We start from the raw sequence: 17,421 nt of genomic DNA, 5'->3' as shown, positions 1-17,421 counted from the left end.
AGCCTGCCGTTAGCCCTAGCCTTTAGCATGCTCACCAGTAGCCGTTCCTTTCTTGGGCCTGCCGTTAGCCCTAGCCTTTAGCATGCTCACCAGTAGCCGTTCCTTTCTTGGGCCTGCCGTTAGCCCTAGCCTTTAGCATGCTCACCAGTATCCCTTCCTTTCTTGGGCCTGCCGTTAGCCCTAGCCTTTAGCATGCTCACCATTTGCCTCTCCTTCAAATGGCCAGCCATTAGTCCCAGCATTTAGTGGCAGAGGGCCGTGCTAGGGGCACCCTTCTGTCGGGTTTTTCTGTGAACCCTGCCCTCCCCCCCGACCGGTTGGGCTGGTTGCATATGCACTGAGGCACCAGCGCCCTCGCAAGGTGGTAGGAGGTTGGGCTCTGTCACGCAGTTCCTCTGGGAACCCACGACTCGCTGCCGGGTAAGTTCAGTGAAAATAAGGTGAGTAACGAGGTGGGCGGGGCCTGTGAGAGCCGGGGGGCACTGAGTCACTGTGACTCACTCTCCTTTTCCGGTGCTCAGTGGCGGATCCCAGTCGATCCTGCCAGACGCAGTGTGAGCCCGCGGGGCCCCCACGAGCGATCCTGCGGCACAGCGCACTGCATCACGGCCCTCCACCATGCCGCTTCATTTCAGGCTTAAAGGAGTAGCCCCCCCCCCCCACCTTCCTATTACCTTTCGAGGGAACTGGTGCCTCAGTGCATATGCAAAGTTAATTTAGCAAAATAAATAACTGAAGTAGCCAATCACAACCGTCATCACGTCCAGGAATGGCCTGACCGTGGCGTGGGGGCCGGGCAGGGTGTGGCTGGGCTCATATTCAATGGCGGCTGCATCCTTCAGGCGATTTCAAGTGTTTGTATCAGATTTTATTATGATGCTTTTGATAGCAAATCCAGGGCCTCATTTCTGGGTCTGAAGCCTTGGATGGTCGGTGCTGGGAATGCTGGGAAATGAGGAGCAGAAGGGCTGGCTTCGTAGGGAGCATGTCTCGGGTAGCCGGCGAAAGGTCTCTGTGCCACCACTGTGTGGTGGGAGGGCTCAGTCGTGTGACCAGTGGCCCCTCCTATCTCTGTGTTGCTCGCCAAACCGGTAAATCAGCCTGAAAGGATGCCATTTGGCTGGACTCTGATGTTATCTTCACTGTGAAAATGTGTTTTAATATTACCCACACGCTCGTTTCATGTGTCTAATTAAGCGATGCTCGTTTCCGAAAGGTCGGCCCTCCACACCAGCGGGGCTCGAGCGGGGAAAGTCAGACTGGCCTCCTGGGCACCTGTGATCTGTAGGTGGAACGCTCCGGACTCGCCCGTCCTCCGCGTGACCTTGGTTTCGGCTAGACCGCCACCTGAGATAAACGTCTGTTTGATGTGAAAACACAGAGTGGAAAATCTATCAACACGCAGTGACCGGGGTAGGGGTGGGGGGGGGGGGGTGTTCAGTGTCTGTAAACAAATGAGAGACTTGCTGATCTGGAAGGAGGTTTGTGTCTCCATCACCCCGTCCTGGTTTGGCACAGAGGCAGCAGCCAGTGGTGTGTTTGAGGGCCGCCCCCCCCCGTGTGTTTGAGCCCCCTTCCCTGTAGTTTACTGGCGCCCCCTACAGCCTGTCACCCTGTATGCATATTGGCTCCCTGTACGGTTGCTTTCCTTTTTACATTTTTCCTCCCAGCTTATTTGGTCTGAGGTATTACCTCACGCTTGGCCCCACCGCCCAGACCGGAAATCTGGGGGGGGCAAAGTGTCCCACGCCCGAACTCGCTCGCCACTTCCGGACCCATTTTGGCTGCATTTCCCGGGGGAGGGGTTATCGCATGGATCTGTGCTCCGGACACCTCTGAGTCGGCAGGTGTGCACGGCCCCTCCCACTTGGCCCCTCCCCCGGCCGTGGTCACCGATCCGTGAAATGAGTTTAATTTCCTCGCCATCTGGCGGAGGCCCAGGCCAGAGCAGCCAAGCATGACACGGGCAGGGGGTGTAAAATCGTGACGGTTACAAACACCGGCCACCAGGAGTCTATGCACCCCCCCCCCCCCCCCACACTCCAAGGGTCGCTAATGCCCCTACGCAGCCTTTGGGGCAGAGCTGAGGCCCGGATGCTCGTCTTTTACCCTCCACTTGACCCTGGGAAAGCTGGGAGCTGCTGTGGGGGTGTGCCATGTTTCCCAGGCGTCGAAGGCGAGGTTCAGTGGGACTTACACCTGCTGCGGAGACCAGCCCTGAAATCCAACAAGCGGGTGACACGTAAACGGTCCACCTCATCTCTGCTCGGCATCCTGAGAAAGGGGTGGCGAGGGAAGCATTCCTCCAAAGACGCACCGTGTCCCCCCCCAGGAGGAGAGAGCGCCGCCCTGCCTGTCATCGCCTCCACTCCGATTCTCTGTCACAAACAACCCCCCCCCCCCCCACAAAAGGGGGGGGTCGCGACGCCCTGGCAGTAATAAATGACGGCCGAGCTTTCAGATGTGAATGATGAGGTTCATTTGCACGTCCCTGTCAGCGTGGCATGGCGCCAGGCAGCGGAGCACCAGCAAATCACCAGGAACGTCTCGACTGCGGGAGCAAGCACCACCAGGCGGGGGGGGGGGGGGGGTGAGCTGGGAGGGCCACCAGACACTCCCTGTGATATTTAAAAGACCAATCATACTCGGATACCCAAATGGGTCTGACAGGGAGGATGTCTTCAGTGATGGAAGTCTCCAGCAGCTTCTCCATGAGGTATGCGCAGACGCAGACAGAAATATCCAGCTGCTCTTGGGGTCCGTCTGTTCTCCGGCTGGACCTGAGCTGTTGCCAGGGTTACCACCGCGCTTCCTTACCTGTGAATTAGTGATCTTAGGGTTAATCGCTTTCCTTTTGGATCCATCTCTGTGGGCGAAGAGAAATAGCAGGATGGTTTCATTATCTTTTCATTAAGGACGTGTCGCATGGCTGGCCTGAGATCAAAAAGTTAAAGGGCCGGAGGTGCTCCTGTATCAGGTATCGCCCAGGCTTTTGAGACCTGCTGGCCCCATCTCCTCCCAGCAAGTGGAGGGATAATGAGTCTTTAGAGCAGAGAGCCCCTCCTGGCTTTGGGGGACCCTCAGAAGCCCAACTGTGCATGGTTCAGCTCAGTGTGGTCACCATACAGTGGTGTCACCATCAAGCTTTCAATCGTCTGGCTGAAGTGTGCCTGATTTTCTCACCAGTCACACGGCATTCCCTTAAAACTCCCCTGAGCTGACCATTCCATGGAAAAGAGGAGAAAAACGACACAGAAAAATCAAACACTCCAGAGAGGAGCCTGACACACCGCTACACTGGCGTGCTGTTGCACATCTGCCATCTCTGATCTGCTCGGGCACGGGCTTTCCTTTCACGTGCGTCTGGCCACCCCCTCGCGAAATCGCTTAGTGCTAAACCTGAGCTATAGGCAGCTTTGCGGCCACCGGCACTGGTGCTCGGTGGCCTGGAGCGGAGGCTCTGATTGGCCGCCCAAATACGCTATGGTGGCATCATTACGAAAGCTGCTCTGCTTGGGCTTTTTCCACACCGATCTCTGGCTGAGACTTTGCTCCTTTCTTCCTGTTAGAGACTATTTTCAGAGTAGCTTTTGAAGGTGTCTCATATGTGTGAAGCCGGCTGCTGTTTTTAAAATGCTTTAAGCCATAACCACGTTCCTGTGCTTCTGGTGATACATGAAAACAGAACTAACCAATGCAGACATCAAAAAATCTGCCAAAACAAAAAAGGCTAAAAAAAAAACCTCTTGATTTGTCTCCAGGAAAGCAGGCCTGAGGCTTCCAGGGTGCACCGGTGCTCGCAGTGTTAGGGGAACGGCGTCAGATCGTCTGCGGCAAGAGGCCTCCTGTTTGATCAGAGAAAACGAGGTTTCGCCAGGAACGTACCAGCGGCGCAATCGGCTCAGTGTCCTGCGTCACACACGTCAATGCCCCAGTGGCTTCTGGGCCATCCAGAATGTGGGGCTACCTTCCCATTTAGTGACATAAGCCATGTCACGCAATGTCCCCGCTATTACATGACAAAAGTCCCTGCGCCACCCCGCCCAAAGAGCTGTACCCTACACACTAGGTGAAAATGAAGTGCCAGTAAATGCCGGGCATGGGGGCGCCCCGTGAGGGGGCTGCCCAGCCACTCGCTACAGAAACTGGCAGTGTTTTAAAGCACTGCATCCGGCACAGTCACAGTCCCACAGGCATGAGATTTTACTGCATCCGGTACAGTCACAGTCCCACAGGCATGAGATTTGACTGCATCCGGCACAGTCACAGTCATGAGATTTTACTGCATCCGGCACAGTCACAGTCCCACAGGCATGAGATTTTACTGCATCCGGCACAGTCACAGTCCCACAGGCATGAGATTTGACTGCATCCGGCACAGTCACGGTCACAGTCCTGCAGGCATGAGATTTGACTGCATCCGGCACAGTCACAGTCACAGTCCTGCAGGTGTGAGATTTGACTGCATCCCTGACGATGCCCAGTGGTCCCTGGTCCCTGACAATCCCCAGTGGTCCCCGGTCCCTGACGATCCCCAGTGGTCCCCGGTCTCTGACGATTCTCAGCAGCCACCAGGCCCCTGACGACCCCCCAATGGATCCTGGTCCTTGATGATGCACAATGGTCCCTTGTCCCTGAAGATCCCCGATGGTCCCCGGTCCCTGACGATCTTCAGCAGCCGCCCAGCCCCTGAGGATCCCCGGTAGCCTTTGACAATCTCTGACGGTCCCTTCTCAACCCCCAGCCCCCCCTGGCATGTCTGGCCTGTGACAGGACGTCCTCGGCTCCGGGGCTGATTCCTGTGTAAATAATAGATGGATCTCTCTGCTGCTTTTCCACTCCACTTTTCATCAGTCTTTCAGTTTCAAACCTGGGGGTTGCTGTTGCTGTTGTATGGCGAGTCCTATAAAGATTAAAAATGTATCGAGCCCTCCCTCCCTAGTTTAGTGTAATTGACCCAGGGGGGGCTTTGAAGGCAAACCGTTCTCCCGTCACCATAGCGCCACCTGCCCTGCCCATCCCTGCGTGGTACCTGATCCGCTTTATTCATTTTACACGTTTAAACACAGCCTGCAGGGAGGAAAACAATGTAGCCAGCTGTGTGAGAGAAATCCTCCTTCAAATATGAGTATTGTTTTTTAATCCTGCTGGGGTTTTCGTGCAACCAATACATTATAAATGGAAGCTATTACTTGGGTGTTATCGCCAGTGGGCACTGGCTCCGCCCCCAGTTACCAGGCCTGTCTGTTAGCTGGGTGATATCTCTGGTGGGCATTGGCTCCAACCCCGGTAACCAGGCCTGTCTATTAGCTGGGTGATATCCCTGGTGGGCATTGGCTCCATCCCCGGTAACCAGGCCTAGCTAGGTGATATCCCTGGTGCGCATTGGCTCCACCCCTGATTACCATGGCTGTCTGTTAGCTGGGTGATATCTCTGGTGGGTATTGGCTCCATCCCTGGTAACCAGGCCTAGCTAGGTGATATCCCTGGTGGGCATTGGCTCTGCCCCCGGTAACCAGGCCTGTCATTTCCTGAGTGATATCTCTGATGGGCATTGGCTCCATCCCCGGTAACCAGGTTTGTCGTTCCCTGGGTGATATCTCTGATGGCCGTTGGCTCCATCCCTGGTAACCAGGCCTAGCTAGGTGATATCCCTGGTGGGCATTGGCTCCGCCCCTGATTACCATGGCTGTCTGTTAGCTGGGTGATATCTCTGATGGCCGTTGGCTCCATCCCTGGTAACCAGGCCTAGCTAGGTGATATCCCTGGTGGGCATTGGCTCCGCCCCCGGTAACCAGGCCTGTCGTTACCTGGATGATATCCCAGGTGGGCATTGGTTCCACCCCCGTTAACCAGGCCTGTCGTTACCTGGATGATATCTCTGATGGGCATTGGCTCCATCCCCGGTAACCAGATTTGTCGTTCCCTGGGTGATATCTCTGATGGCCGTTGGCTCCATCCCTGGTAACCAGGCCTAGCTAGGTGATATCCCTGGTGGGCATTGGCTCCGCCCCTGATTACCATGGCTGTCTGTTAGCTGGGTGATATCTCTGATGGCCGTTGGCTCCATCCCTGGTAACCAGGCCTAGCTAGGTGATATCCCTGGTGGGCATTGGCTCCGCCCCCGGTAACCAGGCCTGTCGTTACCTGGATGATATCCCAGGTGGGCATTGGTTCCACCCCCGTTAACCAGGCCTGTCGTTACCTGGATGATATCTCTGATGGGCATTGGCTCCGCCCCGCTAACAGCGGCACTGCCGTGACCCCGCAGTAGATCATAGTGATGTCAGTAGCAGTCAGGGAGCAGATAGGGAGGGAGTGTGGAGGGATGGGGCCAGTCGAGTTGATGAAGTGCCTGTCCGCCCGGGGAGTGCGGCGGAATGTTCTGCCCCATGACGGAAAAGTGCATTACAGCAAAGGTCACGGCATGCATTAGCCCGGCCTCTCAGAGCACGCCGCATAGGGAACCGGCAGAATATCAAATGCCATGACCCCTGACCACCGGTGAACGTGTCCTCAGCGTTTCCGCAACACTCTCACAACGTTTATGAGCGCATGGATAAATGGAGGTGCAGGGCCCCACCATGGTGCCTGACAGCCCTCAGCCGGCTTCGCCCTCGAGCTGAGTGGCTGGTGTGTGTAGTTGTTTTGCCAAACGTTTGTGAGTGCGCTCTTCACTGTCTCTGACACTGTGCTTATTAGAGCAAAGTAGGTCAGGCGGTTAGTGATTGAGTTGTGTTGTGGACGGACCTGGGTTCAAGCCTGGGCTCAGCCACATTGGTTCATTAGGGGGAAGTGTGTGGCTCAGCAGGTTAGGCTGCTGTGTCTGTGATCGGATGGTCGCTGGTTCAAATCCCCGGGTCAGCAGAGTCGTTTTACTGTTGGGCCCCAGCGTAAGACCCTTAACCAACAGTTTCTTCAGTGACTGGCTGATGCCAAACAGTGTGTCAATGACAGACCTTCATCCTTTCTGGCCGATCGCTCCATGTCAGTCGAGCTCTCCTGGCCGCCCTGTGACAGGACACCCTCGCCCCTGGCACATCTCAGGCAGCTGAGACTCCTCTTCTGTCCCGTCTTGCACGGATCGGTGTTCAGTTACTCTGGGAATGCCACTGCTTGGCCTCCCTTCCCGTGGGCGGGCAGGAGGTGCCGCTCCCGCTGTGGGAGGTGCCCCCGGAGAGGGGGGCCCATCTCAGCTTTCAGCCCACTGCCCCCCTCCCGTGTTTGTCACCCACAGAGCCCCCGGGGGTGTGTGTGCTACCGGCCCCCAGGTTTGTCATGGAAACAGACATATTATACCCCCCCCCCCTCGCTGGCTCAACCACCTGGAATGTGTGTGTAACCCCCCCCCCCCCCCCTGAATCCACAGCAAAAAGCAGCTGTTTGTTTTGTACGCCTCTCAGCCGTCACTGCAGGAATTCGGTTGTGTCTGGAATGTGGTGTTTTCTGGACACTTTTGAAGGCCCTGACGCCTGCCTCATGTCTGCGTGTGTCTGCGTGTGTCTGTGTGTGTCTGCGTCTTTCCGTGCGCACAAGGTGCGTCTGACCACAGACAGGTTCCTTGCCATGGAAGAAGCAGGTCATTCAGCTAGAATTTTGCTCTGTAAAGGAATTCCCCCTAATTCCCTCCCAGCGGTATCAGAGGCTGCTGCCCTCGGCCATCGGGTTCAGGTCGGGTAGCGGTAATGATAAGCGCATTACGGGGACCGCAGGGACGTCGCTTCACGTGACACACAGTCGCTAACCCACACGTGTGAGGATGCCGTCTGCCTCTGCGCACAGGTGTCTCTTGCTAAGTGAAGCCTGACATTCCGGCTGCAGTCAGCAGGGGGCATGCCAGTTAAGTGCTCAAAGTTGCTTGTCATATTGCTGTTACTTACTTTTACTAAGACTTAAAAGACTTGAAAAATGCCCATAATAACAGGAGCAGAAGTGATGTAGCCCGAGCCCTGGATCTTACCTTCACAAACTGCTGGTGTGTTCAGACTCCGCCCTGGTTGACCACGCCCTAGACTCCGCCCCCTGTTGACCACACCCCAGACTCCACCCATGTTGGCCACGCCCCAGACTCCGCCCCTGTTGGCCACGTCCAGACTCCGCCCCCTGTTTGGCCACATATGCAGTCCCATCTCCACTTTGTATGCACACGTGCACTGTTGCATGATTTGCTGCCTCTGAACACAGAGCTGCTTTTGTTCTAATACACTCACTCCCGCTGCCAGCGTCCATTTCGCTGTTTCACTCTTGTGCTGCTTGAGCTGGAAACCCCTCCTGCTATCACAGAGGGGAAAGTGTGGCCTGGGCGGCGCTTTGCCGTCCTCTGGGGGGCCAACTCCCGTCTGGTGACACCTCACGTCGGCGTCTTACGAAGTGTAGTCCAGTTTCCCATGTCTCTGTCTCTCTACATGCCTCTCCCTGCCAACCAGCACAAGCCCGACGTGCTGTCAGCCGAGGAACTTTCCGGAAAATCTTATGGGGTAATTTGGGACTTGGGAACACGGTGTCTTTCAACGGCAGTGCAGGAACAGGGTGAAAGAATCTGGCCAAGCAGGCACCCCGTAATAAAACAGGGAGGTTAACAGGAGGTCATGCTCCTGGGCTCCTTCCTTCCTGGGCCCTCCCCCCTCAGGCTCCCCTTGGGCTCGCTGCTTTGATGGTTCGCCAGGCCATAACTGTGGCTGCTACCGATTGCCGTTAACCTTTGTGTTTCATTTTGTTCCTGAGAAGGATATTGTACGAGTGCTAATTTCAGTGTCCAGTGACACAGTCGCCCTGTGGCCTGCGTGCGGTGCTGTCACATGGCTATCCTCTTTCTTTAACTCCTTTGCCATAAGGAGGCCGTCAGCTGACCGGAAAAGCATTTTGAGGACACAGTACAGTCAGACCTGAAAAGCACTTTCAGGAAAAACAGCCGCTCCACCTAGACAGTGTGAAGACACTTGGAAGCATGTGTTTTTTCCAGTCTGCGTTGTGCCCCATGGTCCATCCCATGGTTCCCCCAATGATTGGATGAGTGGGGCGCCGTTCAGCACAGAGCTATGGTTCTACCTTCTCACCAAAGCACCTGTCCGTCCAGAGCGCTGCATTAATTAACGATATGTCACCTAATTTCCTCCTTAGGTGACTGATTTTGTGAGAAATCTGCACGAACCAGTCCAAAGTGTCCAGTCAGTGTTTCCACTCAGTTACAGTGAAGCACTGTGGCTCGGGAGCCTGTGTGGAGCCCATGTCAGGCCCACAGTCACATGATCCAGCATGATGTCATGTCACAAACATGCCACTTAAGACTGTGGGAAATGCTACAGTGGAAACTGAGCCCGACCTGCGCAGGCAGACCTGCCAGTCTGGGGAACGTATTGGGAAGAGGAATGCCAAGCTGGGGAATGGTCTATCCCAGCATGGTCCCTGCGAGGGTACAACGGCGCCTGCAGGCTGCAAGTGCGCATGTCAGACGTCCTTATTTAGCAAAGGCGCGCCGGGAGACCCCTGCATGTCCCGGTCAGCACCCTGTCAGAAACCCAGACGTTACGCGGAAGAGCAGATAATTAGAGAACAGGAGAGAACTGGGTGGTGGGGGGGAGGCATACCAGTGAGACAAGGCGAGTCTTTGTTTCCCCCGGACACACGCAGAACCTGTCTAGCCTGTCCCGGCCCGCCTCCCTAATCGCCCTGCCTCACGAAACAGCAGCCCAGTTGCTGGTGGGAACACGCTGACCTTACGCACTGAGCCGTGGGAATGGCAGGCGTGGCGTCCACAACGCCATCGACAGGTCAGACTCAATACTGAGATGGGCTCAGGCCTCTGTGTGAATCCATTCAGCAATGTCCATGTGGATCTGGGGACACCCGCCCCCAAACATCTCTAGTGTGAACCCGACGGTCCACCTGTACTATATTACTCAAAGATCTCCAGTGTGAACTCGACGGTCCACCTGCACTCTATAACCCAAAATCTCCAGTGTGAACCTGATGGTCCACATGTACTCTATAACCCAAAGATCTCCAATGTGAACTTGATGTTCCAGAGGTACTCTATAATCCAAACATGTCCAGTGTGAACCTGATGGTCCCCCCTGCACTGCACTCTATAACCTAAAAAGTATTCCACATTATCTGAAACCTTCAGCCACATTTGCTGCTTCTATCTGCATTTTAAGCGTGCCCGTGGTTTTATGTGAAACCTTTGTTTATGCCCATATTCCTAATCTCTTCCCGTTGTCTTGGCGATGACAAGAAGGTCCAAGATTTCTGAGACGGAAGAGCCAGGAACTGAAAGACACGACCTCATCCTTGGTTGCCGTGGCGCCAGCCTGCAGGCCGCGCCTCCCCATCTCTCTGCAGTGGGGTTGGATGTGACCCGCCCCCATGTGCCGCCGACTGGGGCAACATGACTGTCACGTGGCTCTGGGATTCTCCAGAATTTGCTGACATCCTGTACGGTGGCTGAAATTCTTTCTGCGCTCATCTCGGATGTAGGGAGGGAATCGTTGACTGACGTTACAGCACTGGAGACCCGAACAGGAGCTTGGCTCCAGTGGCTCTTCTTTCTGAGGCACCCATGGCTTGGTGGGCGGCTGAGTCACAGTGCTTTCCGGAAGGAGGACGCTGGTCCTCCTCCTGATCGTGGCTGTCCTCAAACTCTCTCATCATCCACACACATAGAGGACATGACCCGGTCTGCACACCCCTGCCCCGAGCCATTTCTGTCCAAGGGCCACAAGGGAGGCCCTTTCTCCTCAAGGGCCCCGGGGGAAAGTTGCCGGCAGTCGGAGCTCCTTTCACACACAGAACCTGTCCGCGGGGCGGTAACAGAACCTGATGTCCTGCTCCGAACAGAAGCCTGGTGTCCTGAGCACGTCTCCCATGGCTTAGGGTGCTCCGGTTTCCCACGGTTGTACCTCTCCGAACCTCAAATGGACCTCATAGTTTAACTTCCCTTTTCTCAAAAAATACCTGAAAGTCATCTTTAGAGGTGGCAGGCAGAGCAGAACCATCCTGGAGAGGCAAAGCCCTCCCTGTGAGGCAGTGGCGTCCTGGTGAGGCAGAGGCATCCCTGTGAGGCAGAGGTGTTCCAGTGAGACAGAGGCATCTCTGTGAGGCAGAGGCGTGCCTGTGAGGCAGAGGCATCTTGGTGAGGCAGAGGTATCCTGGTGAAGAACAGGCAGACTTCCCCCCCCCCCCTCTGTGTGTGTGAGACCGCGGTTTGGAGATGTGCCCGGTTTGTCACTGTCATGTAGGTCTGGCTGAGAGTTTGCACCAGCCGTCCCAGGAGAAGGTGCTTGAGACGCCTGGAAACAAGAACAAAAGTCGCATACCGCCCCCCCCCCCCCCCCCATGTGTCTGGATGTGTTTGTCTTCTGCGTCTGTGATCACATCACCCAGCAGGGAAAGCGGCTGCTTGGCCCCTTGGGGAGGCCAGAGGATGGTGGGGGGGTAAAGAATATTCTATCACTATCACAGTCGTCCCGCCCTTGTGTCGCTGACACCAGCCTAGGTCCAACAATGGAGAGATTGGTGGGGGGCAGATGGTGGGGGGCAGGCAAACAGGCTGATGACCCAGTACTCCCCTGGCTCTCTGCTAAGCTGAAAGGCTGCGAGGGTCTTGGTTCTGATCCGTTAGGTGCACGTTCAGAGGCTGGCATTTGAAAAACACATAGGTGTAGGCCCAATTCTGGGTGTGTCCCGGGTGCTTCTACAGGATGGGGGTAGCATGCTGGGAGGCAGGGTGGGGGGCAGCGCAAGGATGGGGGCACAAAGGTGGGATGTGGTGTACAGGTGAGTGAATGTTTTTTGGAAGCCATAACTGTTTTGTGTGGATTAAAAGCTAAACACGCAGTGAATGGCGAGAACACGAACTGGGTGAATCATGATAACTGGTGTACAAAACACGAGCGTAAAATGTCCCTGGGCCCCAGTGTACAGCGGGATGGGATGGGGGACAGGGACAGGGACAGGCACCTGCACGGAACACGGGTGTGTGGCGGGAGAGGAACCTTCACACGCTGCTCTGACACGCTGCGTGGTCACGTGACTTTTTATGGCTGGTGCCTAATATCCTGTTTCTCATTAGTGCTCTGGGGGCTGCATCCGCCACGCCCCTCACCACGCATCTTTGTTTCTCCCCCCCCCCCCCCAGAGGACCAGATCCCGCACGGCTTCCCCTCCATCGACATGGGCCCCCAGCTGAAGGTGGTGGAGCGGACGCGCACGGCTACCATGCTGTGCGCCGCCAGCGGCAACCCTGACCCCGAGATCTTCTGGTTCAAGGACTTTCTGCCCGTGGACATCGGGGGCAGCAACGGCCGCATCAAGCAGCTGCGTTCAGGTAGATAATCGGCCCTGCGCCGGCCCTAGGTGGAGCCACACACCACCATGCAATCAGGAACAGTGTTGTTGGGCAAGGCCCGCGTGTGGAACAGCCCTGTTCTGCACGTCACGAGACCCAACCAGAACAGCGCCGGCGGCGGCAGTCAAAAGGCCAGGCTGACTAGGCTGTGGAGTGAGCGCATGGATCCGTCATTATCCGCGAAGATCAGAGAAAAAAAAAAAGAGCAGCAGGAGTGAAAGTGCTGCTTTCAGAAATCTCTCATTAAAATATATAAAAACATATATATATATATTATGCCCCGGTCACTGTAACGCTGGAAACACACACCCGCTGCCCCCCCCCCCCCCAGCCCCTGTCATTCACAGAGAGGGTGAGCGGTGCTGTGGAAGCTGCCCTCCCTCCCCCGCCTCTGCCGTTACGCCCCCGGCTCCTTCGCCGTGGTTTGTTTACGCGCCTGTGCAGAGCCGATCCCAGAGAGCGTCACGTGTAGCGGGCAGCTCAAACTGCTCACACTGACACAACACGCGCACGTTAATCTACCCGCCGCCGCGCTCTGCAGCCTCTGCGCCCAGTCCCCGCTCAGCATCCCGGTCAGGTCCCAGCGTCCGTGGTGCCCCCGCGGGATCGATCGCACCCCTCTCACAGCCCCGGGGCTGATGGGCGTTTGGAGAGTGTGGGGGACAGGGAGCAGTAAGTCCTGCTCGGCTAAAATTCCCCCATTTCATATCCTGATGGTCAAACAGCTGCGTCCCGATGTGGCCTGGCAGTGAAAGGCGGCCCGCTGAGGCCTGGGGCGTTTCCCGCCAAGGGCATTCTCATAAAGACATCCATTGTTCCCCCTCGCTGTCACACTGTGTGCCATTTAATTAAATAAACGAGGGATCAGACTAAGCTATCCGTCCTGGCCACTCAGATTTCGCAGAGAGAGCCTTAAAGGGGCGCCATCTTCAAACAGACAGTGCCCCTGGCTTTGTGGGATGGACAGCTGCCCCGCAGGACAGGCAGCCCCTCCCCCCATCAGAGGAAAGCTCTCCCGGAGCAGTGCACCCCCCCCGTACATAGCCCTGCTCCCCACCACCATCTCCGAGCAGCCAGCAGTTGGTTCCGTATGCCAGACTGGATTGACATGGCACCTGCTGTGACCCATTACTGTACCTCCCTCTCCAGCTTCCCTGGGTGAGGCGTGACCCATACCCTACAGTCTGGTCTGCCAGAGACCACCGTGATCCATACCCTATAGTCTGGTCTGCCAGAGACCACCGTGACCCATACCCTACAGTCTGGTCTGCCAGAGACCACCGTGATCCATACCCTACGGTCTGGTCTGCCAGAGACCACCGTGACCTATACCATGCAGTCTGGTACGCTAGTGACCACCTTGACCCATACCGTGTGGTCTAGTCCGCCGAAGGCCACACCCACTCCAAAAAGTACATGTTTTTTGTACAATTCTTACAGATTAATGTGGGACAGACCGTGTAAGTCACAAAGGCCTGGAGCCATCCCGGCCGGTCTGGCTGAGTCTGGTGTGGGTTAAGCAGGCTGCCCGCCAGTCAGCAGCTCCTGATCAGGCCCCGGTGCTCTGCTAACTTATCCAGCTTCCCCGCCCCCCCCCCCCCCCCGCCTCCTGTCCAGCCCTTCCACTCTCCACCCAGAGTGACGGTGACTAAGCTCTGATTTGCTCTCTTATTTCCTTTTCACTCAGATGTTTTCCTCTCTCTTTTCTCTCTCTCTCTCTCTCTCTCTCTCTCTCTCTCTCTTTCTTCTTGCACTAACTCTTCTCTCTAATCTTATTTGCATTCAAATTACCTCACCAGGTGGTACACCAATCAGAGGTAAGAATGCTGGGAAGTCCCTTGAAATGTCAGCTCACTCCATTCCCCCCCCCCCCACTGTCACCACCCCCGCTTTCTCTCACCCCACGACACCCCCTCTGTCCAGCACATTGTTGGCATCGTCGCTGTTATGTATGTGTATTCCGCAAAAACAGCCCATAATAATCCTGGGAGAGGACGTCATGGTGGACGGGTCTCACAGGGGTTTAGTAGAGGGACACAGAAGCAACCCACCCCCCCACATACACAGCCCCCCCCCCCCCCCCCCCCCAAGTTAACGGAAGCCATCCAGGCAATGCTGGTCTCAGGATTGCAGAAGAAGATTCCCCTGGAGGCCTATGGACAGCTGCAGCCTGACTAGCCGGAATCTTTGCTTCATATTATTATCATTATTATTATTATTATTATTATTAGCCATTGCCATGACCCTGACCGGGAAGATGGATTATTTCTAGTTGCAGTATTTCAATGTCTTTCCGGAATGATCCACATGAATTCCTCTCAGTCCCGGGTCAGAGCCACCTGGTAGCAGACACGGTTCTGGATGTCATCTCACGCTGTTTATCGCTCTGTTTATTTCTGTTACCTGTGTCAGCACTTAACAGCAGAGCCATCCATCCCATGATGCATCACTGGTTACGCCCTTTATTCTCTCTAAATGTGCTTCACCTGCTAGCTGCATGGTGTCTGGTGTGTGTAAATCTCACGACTGCGCCGACGCGGGGATACCATGGTGACCAGCCCCCATCCCCCGCCTGCGCTCTTTAAGGCGGGTCCTGTGAGGGCCCCACCCCCATGTGCTCTGAGACCCTAATAAAAGGGCTAAGAATTAAAACGGTGCAGATGTGTGATGTGCTCTGGTAAGTCCCCATTTAACACGTCCGAGGCTCCTTCCCTCTTTAGCGATTTGTTAGCATTAGCAGTCGTTTATTATGGGCCTTTTTTATCGACGATAATGATATGTGATTGGCCACCTCCCGCCACTGCCTTGTGACTGATTGGCTGAATGCCATCAGGTTCTGAGTGACTTTATCAGTGATCAAGGCTGCCCCTAGCATCGCCCTTGCGTGTATCCGGGTGTCTGTGGGGGGTGTCCAGTTGGCCTCTAGCTGTGGTCTGCCTTTATCACCCTGAGCAAACACTCACTGTGTCCTGTCTCTGTCCCCCCCGCCCCCCAGGAGCGCTGCAGATCGAGAACAGCGAGGAGTCCGACCAGGGCAAGTACGAGTGCGTGGCGACTAACAGCGCCGGCACCCGCTACTCGGCCCCAGCCAACCTCTACGTACGCGGTAAGAGCCTCACCTCCAGCAGCCCGGCGTCACTAACCGCCTCACCGCCATCGCCTCTAACTGCGGCCCGCTGGGCGTACGTGTCCTCACCCCCCCACCCCGTGTCCAGCGTGGGAATGACCAGCACTAACCCCACTCTTTCTGTGCCACAGACACGAGGGGAAATGCCTTAGGCTCAAGAGCGCCGCCCTGTCGACTTGCCCGGTCTCTCTCGTTTCCACACGGAGCTCGGCTCCGGGTGTGAGGCGTCCGAGATCCTGTAATGTCGGCAGTTTGCGGGGGTGTCTCAGGGGGAGGGGCTTGAGGGGAGGTCATGAAGCTGCGAGACTCGGGGGAATTCCAGCACACCCACGGCGCATGTTTGGGTTACATCCCCGCCTTTATGTGGGGGAGGGGGGTTGATTTTGTGGCCCCTGTTCAGCAGGGAACTGAGACCTCCATGTTCTCCAAGGTGTCTGCTCCAGAAGTGCTGCCCTTAAAGACAGCCATTAAATTTACAGCCAGCCGTCATTTTGCGTTCAAAGGCTGCCGAGACGGGGAAGGCTGCAGTGTCATGTAGCAGAAAATGCGCCTGAAACCGTATCTTGGGGTGTATCGTGGCTCCCAGCGAGCTCAGGGCAGGCTGTAACCGCGCTGGGAACGCGAGCCGCTCCACTTCCCACCTGTAAAGGCACCGTCACACTGCAAGCGGCCATGCGCCAAAACCCACGCTTCTACGTGACTGACGTCGTTTTGGTCGCAGCTCATCTGCTATTAACCGATCCCCTGGACCCAGGGGATCAGCGCCATCGGATCAGCGCCACAACACTCGGCGAGGTTGGTTAGCACAGTGGGATTATGGGTAAGGAGGATACCGTTTATCTGATGGAATCCAGTCCTGTCACAGATAGCTGTAATGAGAAATGTCACTCCTGAATTATTATTATTCCTAATGCGCTCCATCATATGGCTGGGCGTCGCCGTTTAAAGATTAAAATCGCCTTTTTCCCGCTGGGACTTTGATCTGAAAGAGGAACGATAGAGGAGGATGAAGTCCACATATTTTTGTTTTTGACATTTGGACCCGAGGCTGACTGAAGAGGTGGAGCAGGATGAGCCACGCGACGTCCCGACGGAAAGCTACAGCTGGAACACCTCGGGAGGCGGCGGGGTCTGGGGGGGGGGGCAATGGGGGCTTTTATTTATTTTTTATGCTGCGGACCCTGGCTGACTCCTGTGGCGCTGTGTTTATTTAGGGCTCTCGACCTGTCAGGAAATGACCTTCATCTCTCACTCGCCATAAACAGCGAAACCCAACCGCGGTCTTTGGAGCCGCACCTGAAGGCTGCAGAAATAAGCATATATCAGGTCGAACCCGAGGCCCGATGCCTTTGTTGCTGTAAGGGGCGGGGGCCTCCAGGCTCGCATGAACACACCTCCCACGTCTGCCGGCTTGTGCAAACAACACAGGAGAGAAAATAAACGTTTGTTGTGGTGACTGTTATGAGACGTAGATAAACAGAGAGCGACCTTCCGGAGAATAGCAAGCGAAAGAAGCCGTCGTGGCCTCGGATGAAAGACGACCCTGGGGCGGTAGCCGGTGCGGCCCCCGTCCGCAAGCGGGCCCGAAATGCCAGGGGCACGTCGTGACCGGCGCAGGTCACATGACTGTCTGGCAGTCTGGCAAATAAGATCTCTGGGGGATCCCGGGGAACAGGGCCGACTCACCACTCAGGTGAGAATGCTGTCCAAGGCGGACGGGGGAGGGGAAACCCCCCAGGGCTGTTACCGCAACGTCTGCCCCCCCGCCAGTCAGACACGCGCTAACATGGTGTTTCTGTCTGACAGACAGGGGGCGCTGCTGAGCGTGACTGCGTGCATCTGCTCGGGTTATCGAGTTTTCGGACGTCTGGGTTAGACAGCCTTCCGGGCCCTCGGGGCTCTGCGCAGGTCTCCATGGGCGCAGACTGGCCGTGTGCATGAAGCCATG

At 56.1% G+C, this 17,421-nt stretch overlaps 1 protein-coding gene across 24 annotated transcripts in view; it reads left to right on the top strand.

The window, feature by feature from the left end:
• Nucleotides 1-17,421, top strand: part of LOC111846029 (protein tyrosine phosphatase receptor type F) — a 120,711-nt gene that overhangs the window by 57,298 nt on the left and 45,992 nt on the right. For 13 of the 24 annotated variants that reach the window (XM_072704273.1, XM_072704279.1, XM_072704274.1 and 10 more), the window contains exons 5-7: nt 12,137-12,325; nt 14,146-14,163; nt 15,342-15,452. In XM_072704273.1, coding sequence (XP_072560374.1) covers nt 12,137-12,325; nt 14,146-14,163; nt 15,342-15,452 — 318 coding nt within the window. The remainder of the gene's footprint in view (nt 1-12,136; nt 12,326-14,145; nt 14,164-15,341; nt 15,453-17,421) is intronic. The other 11 variants (XM_072704285.1, XM_072704284.1, XM_072704282.1 and 8 more) reach the window with 1 other exon arrangement.

The sequence above is a fragment of the Paramormyrops kingsleyae genome, chromosome 21 (assembly GCF_048594095.1).
Source record: "Paramormyrops kingsleyae isolate MSU_618 chromosome 21, PKINGS_0.4, whole genome shotgun sequence".
In the NCBI taxonomy this organism is placed as follows: Eukaryota; Metazoa; Chordata; class Actinopteri; order Osteoglossiformes; family Mormyridae; genus Paramormyrops; species Paramormyrops kingsleyae.
The sequence above is the reverse complement of the archived record's forward strand: the minus strand, read 5'-3'. Positions and strand labels throughout refer to the sequence as shown.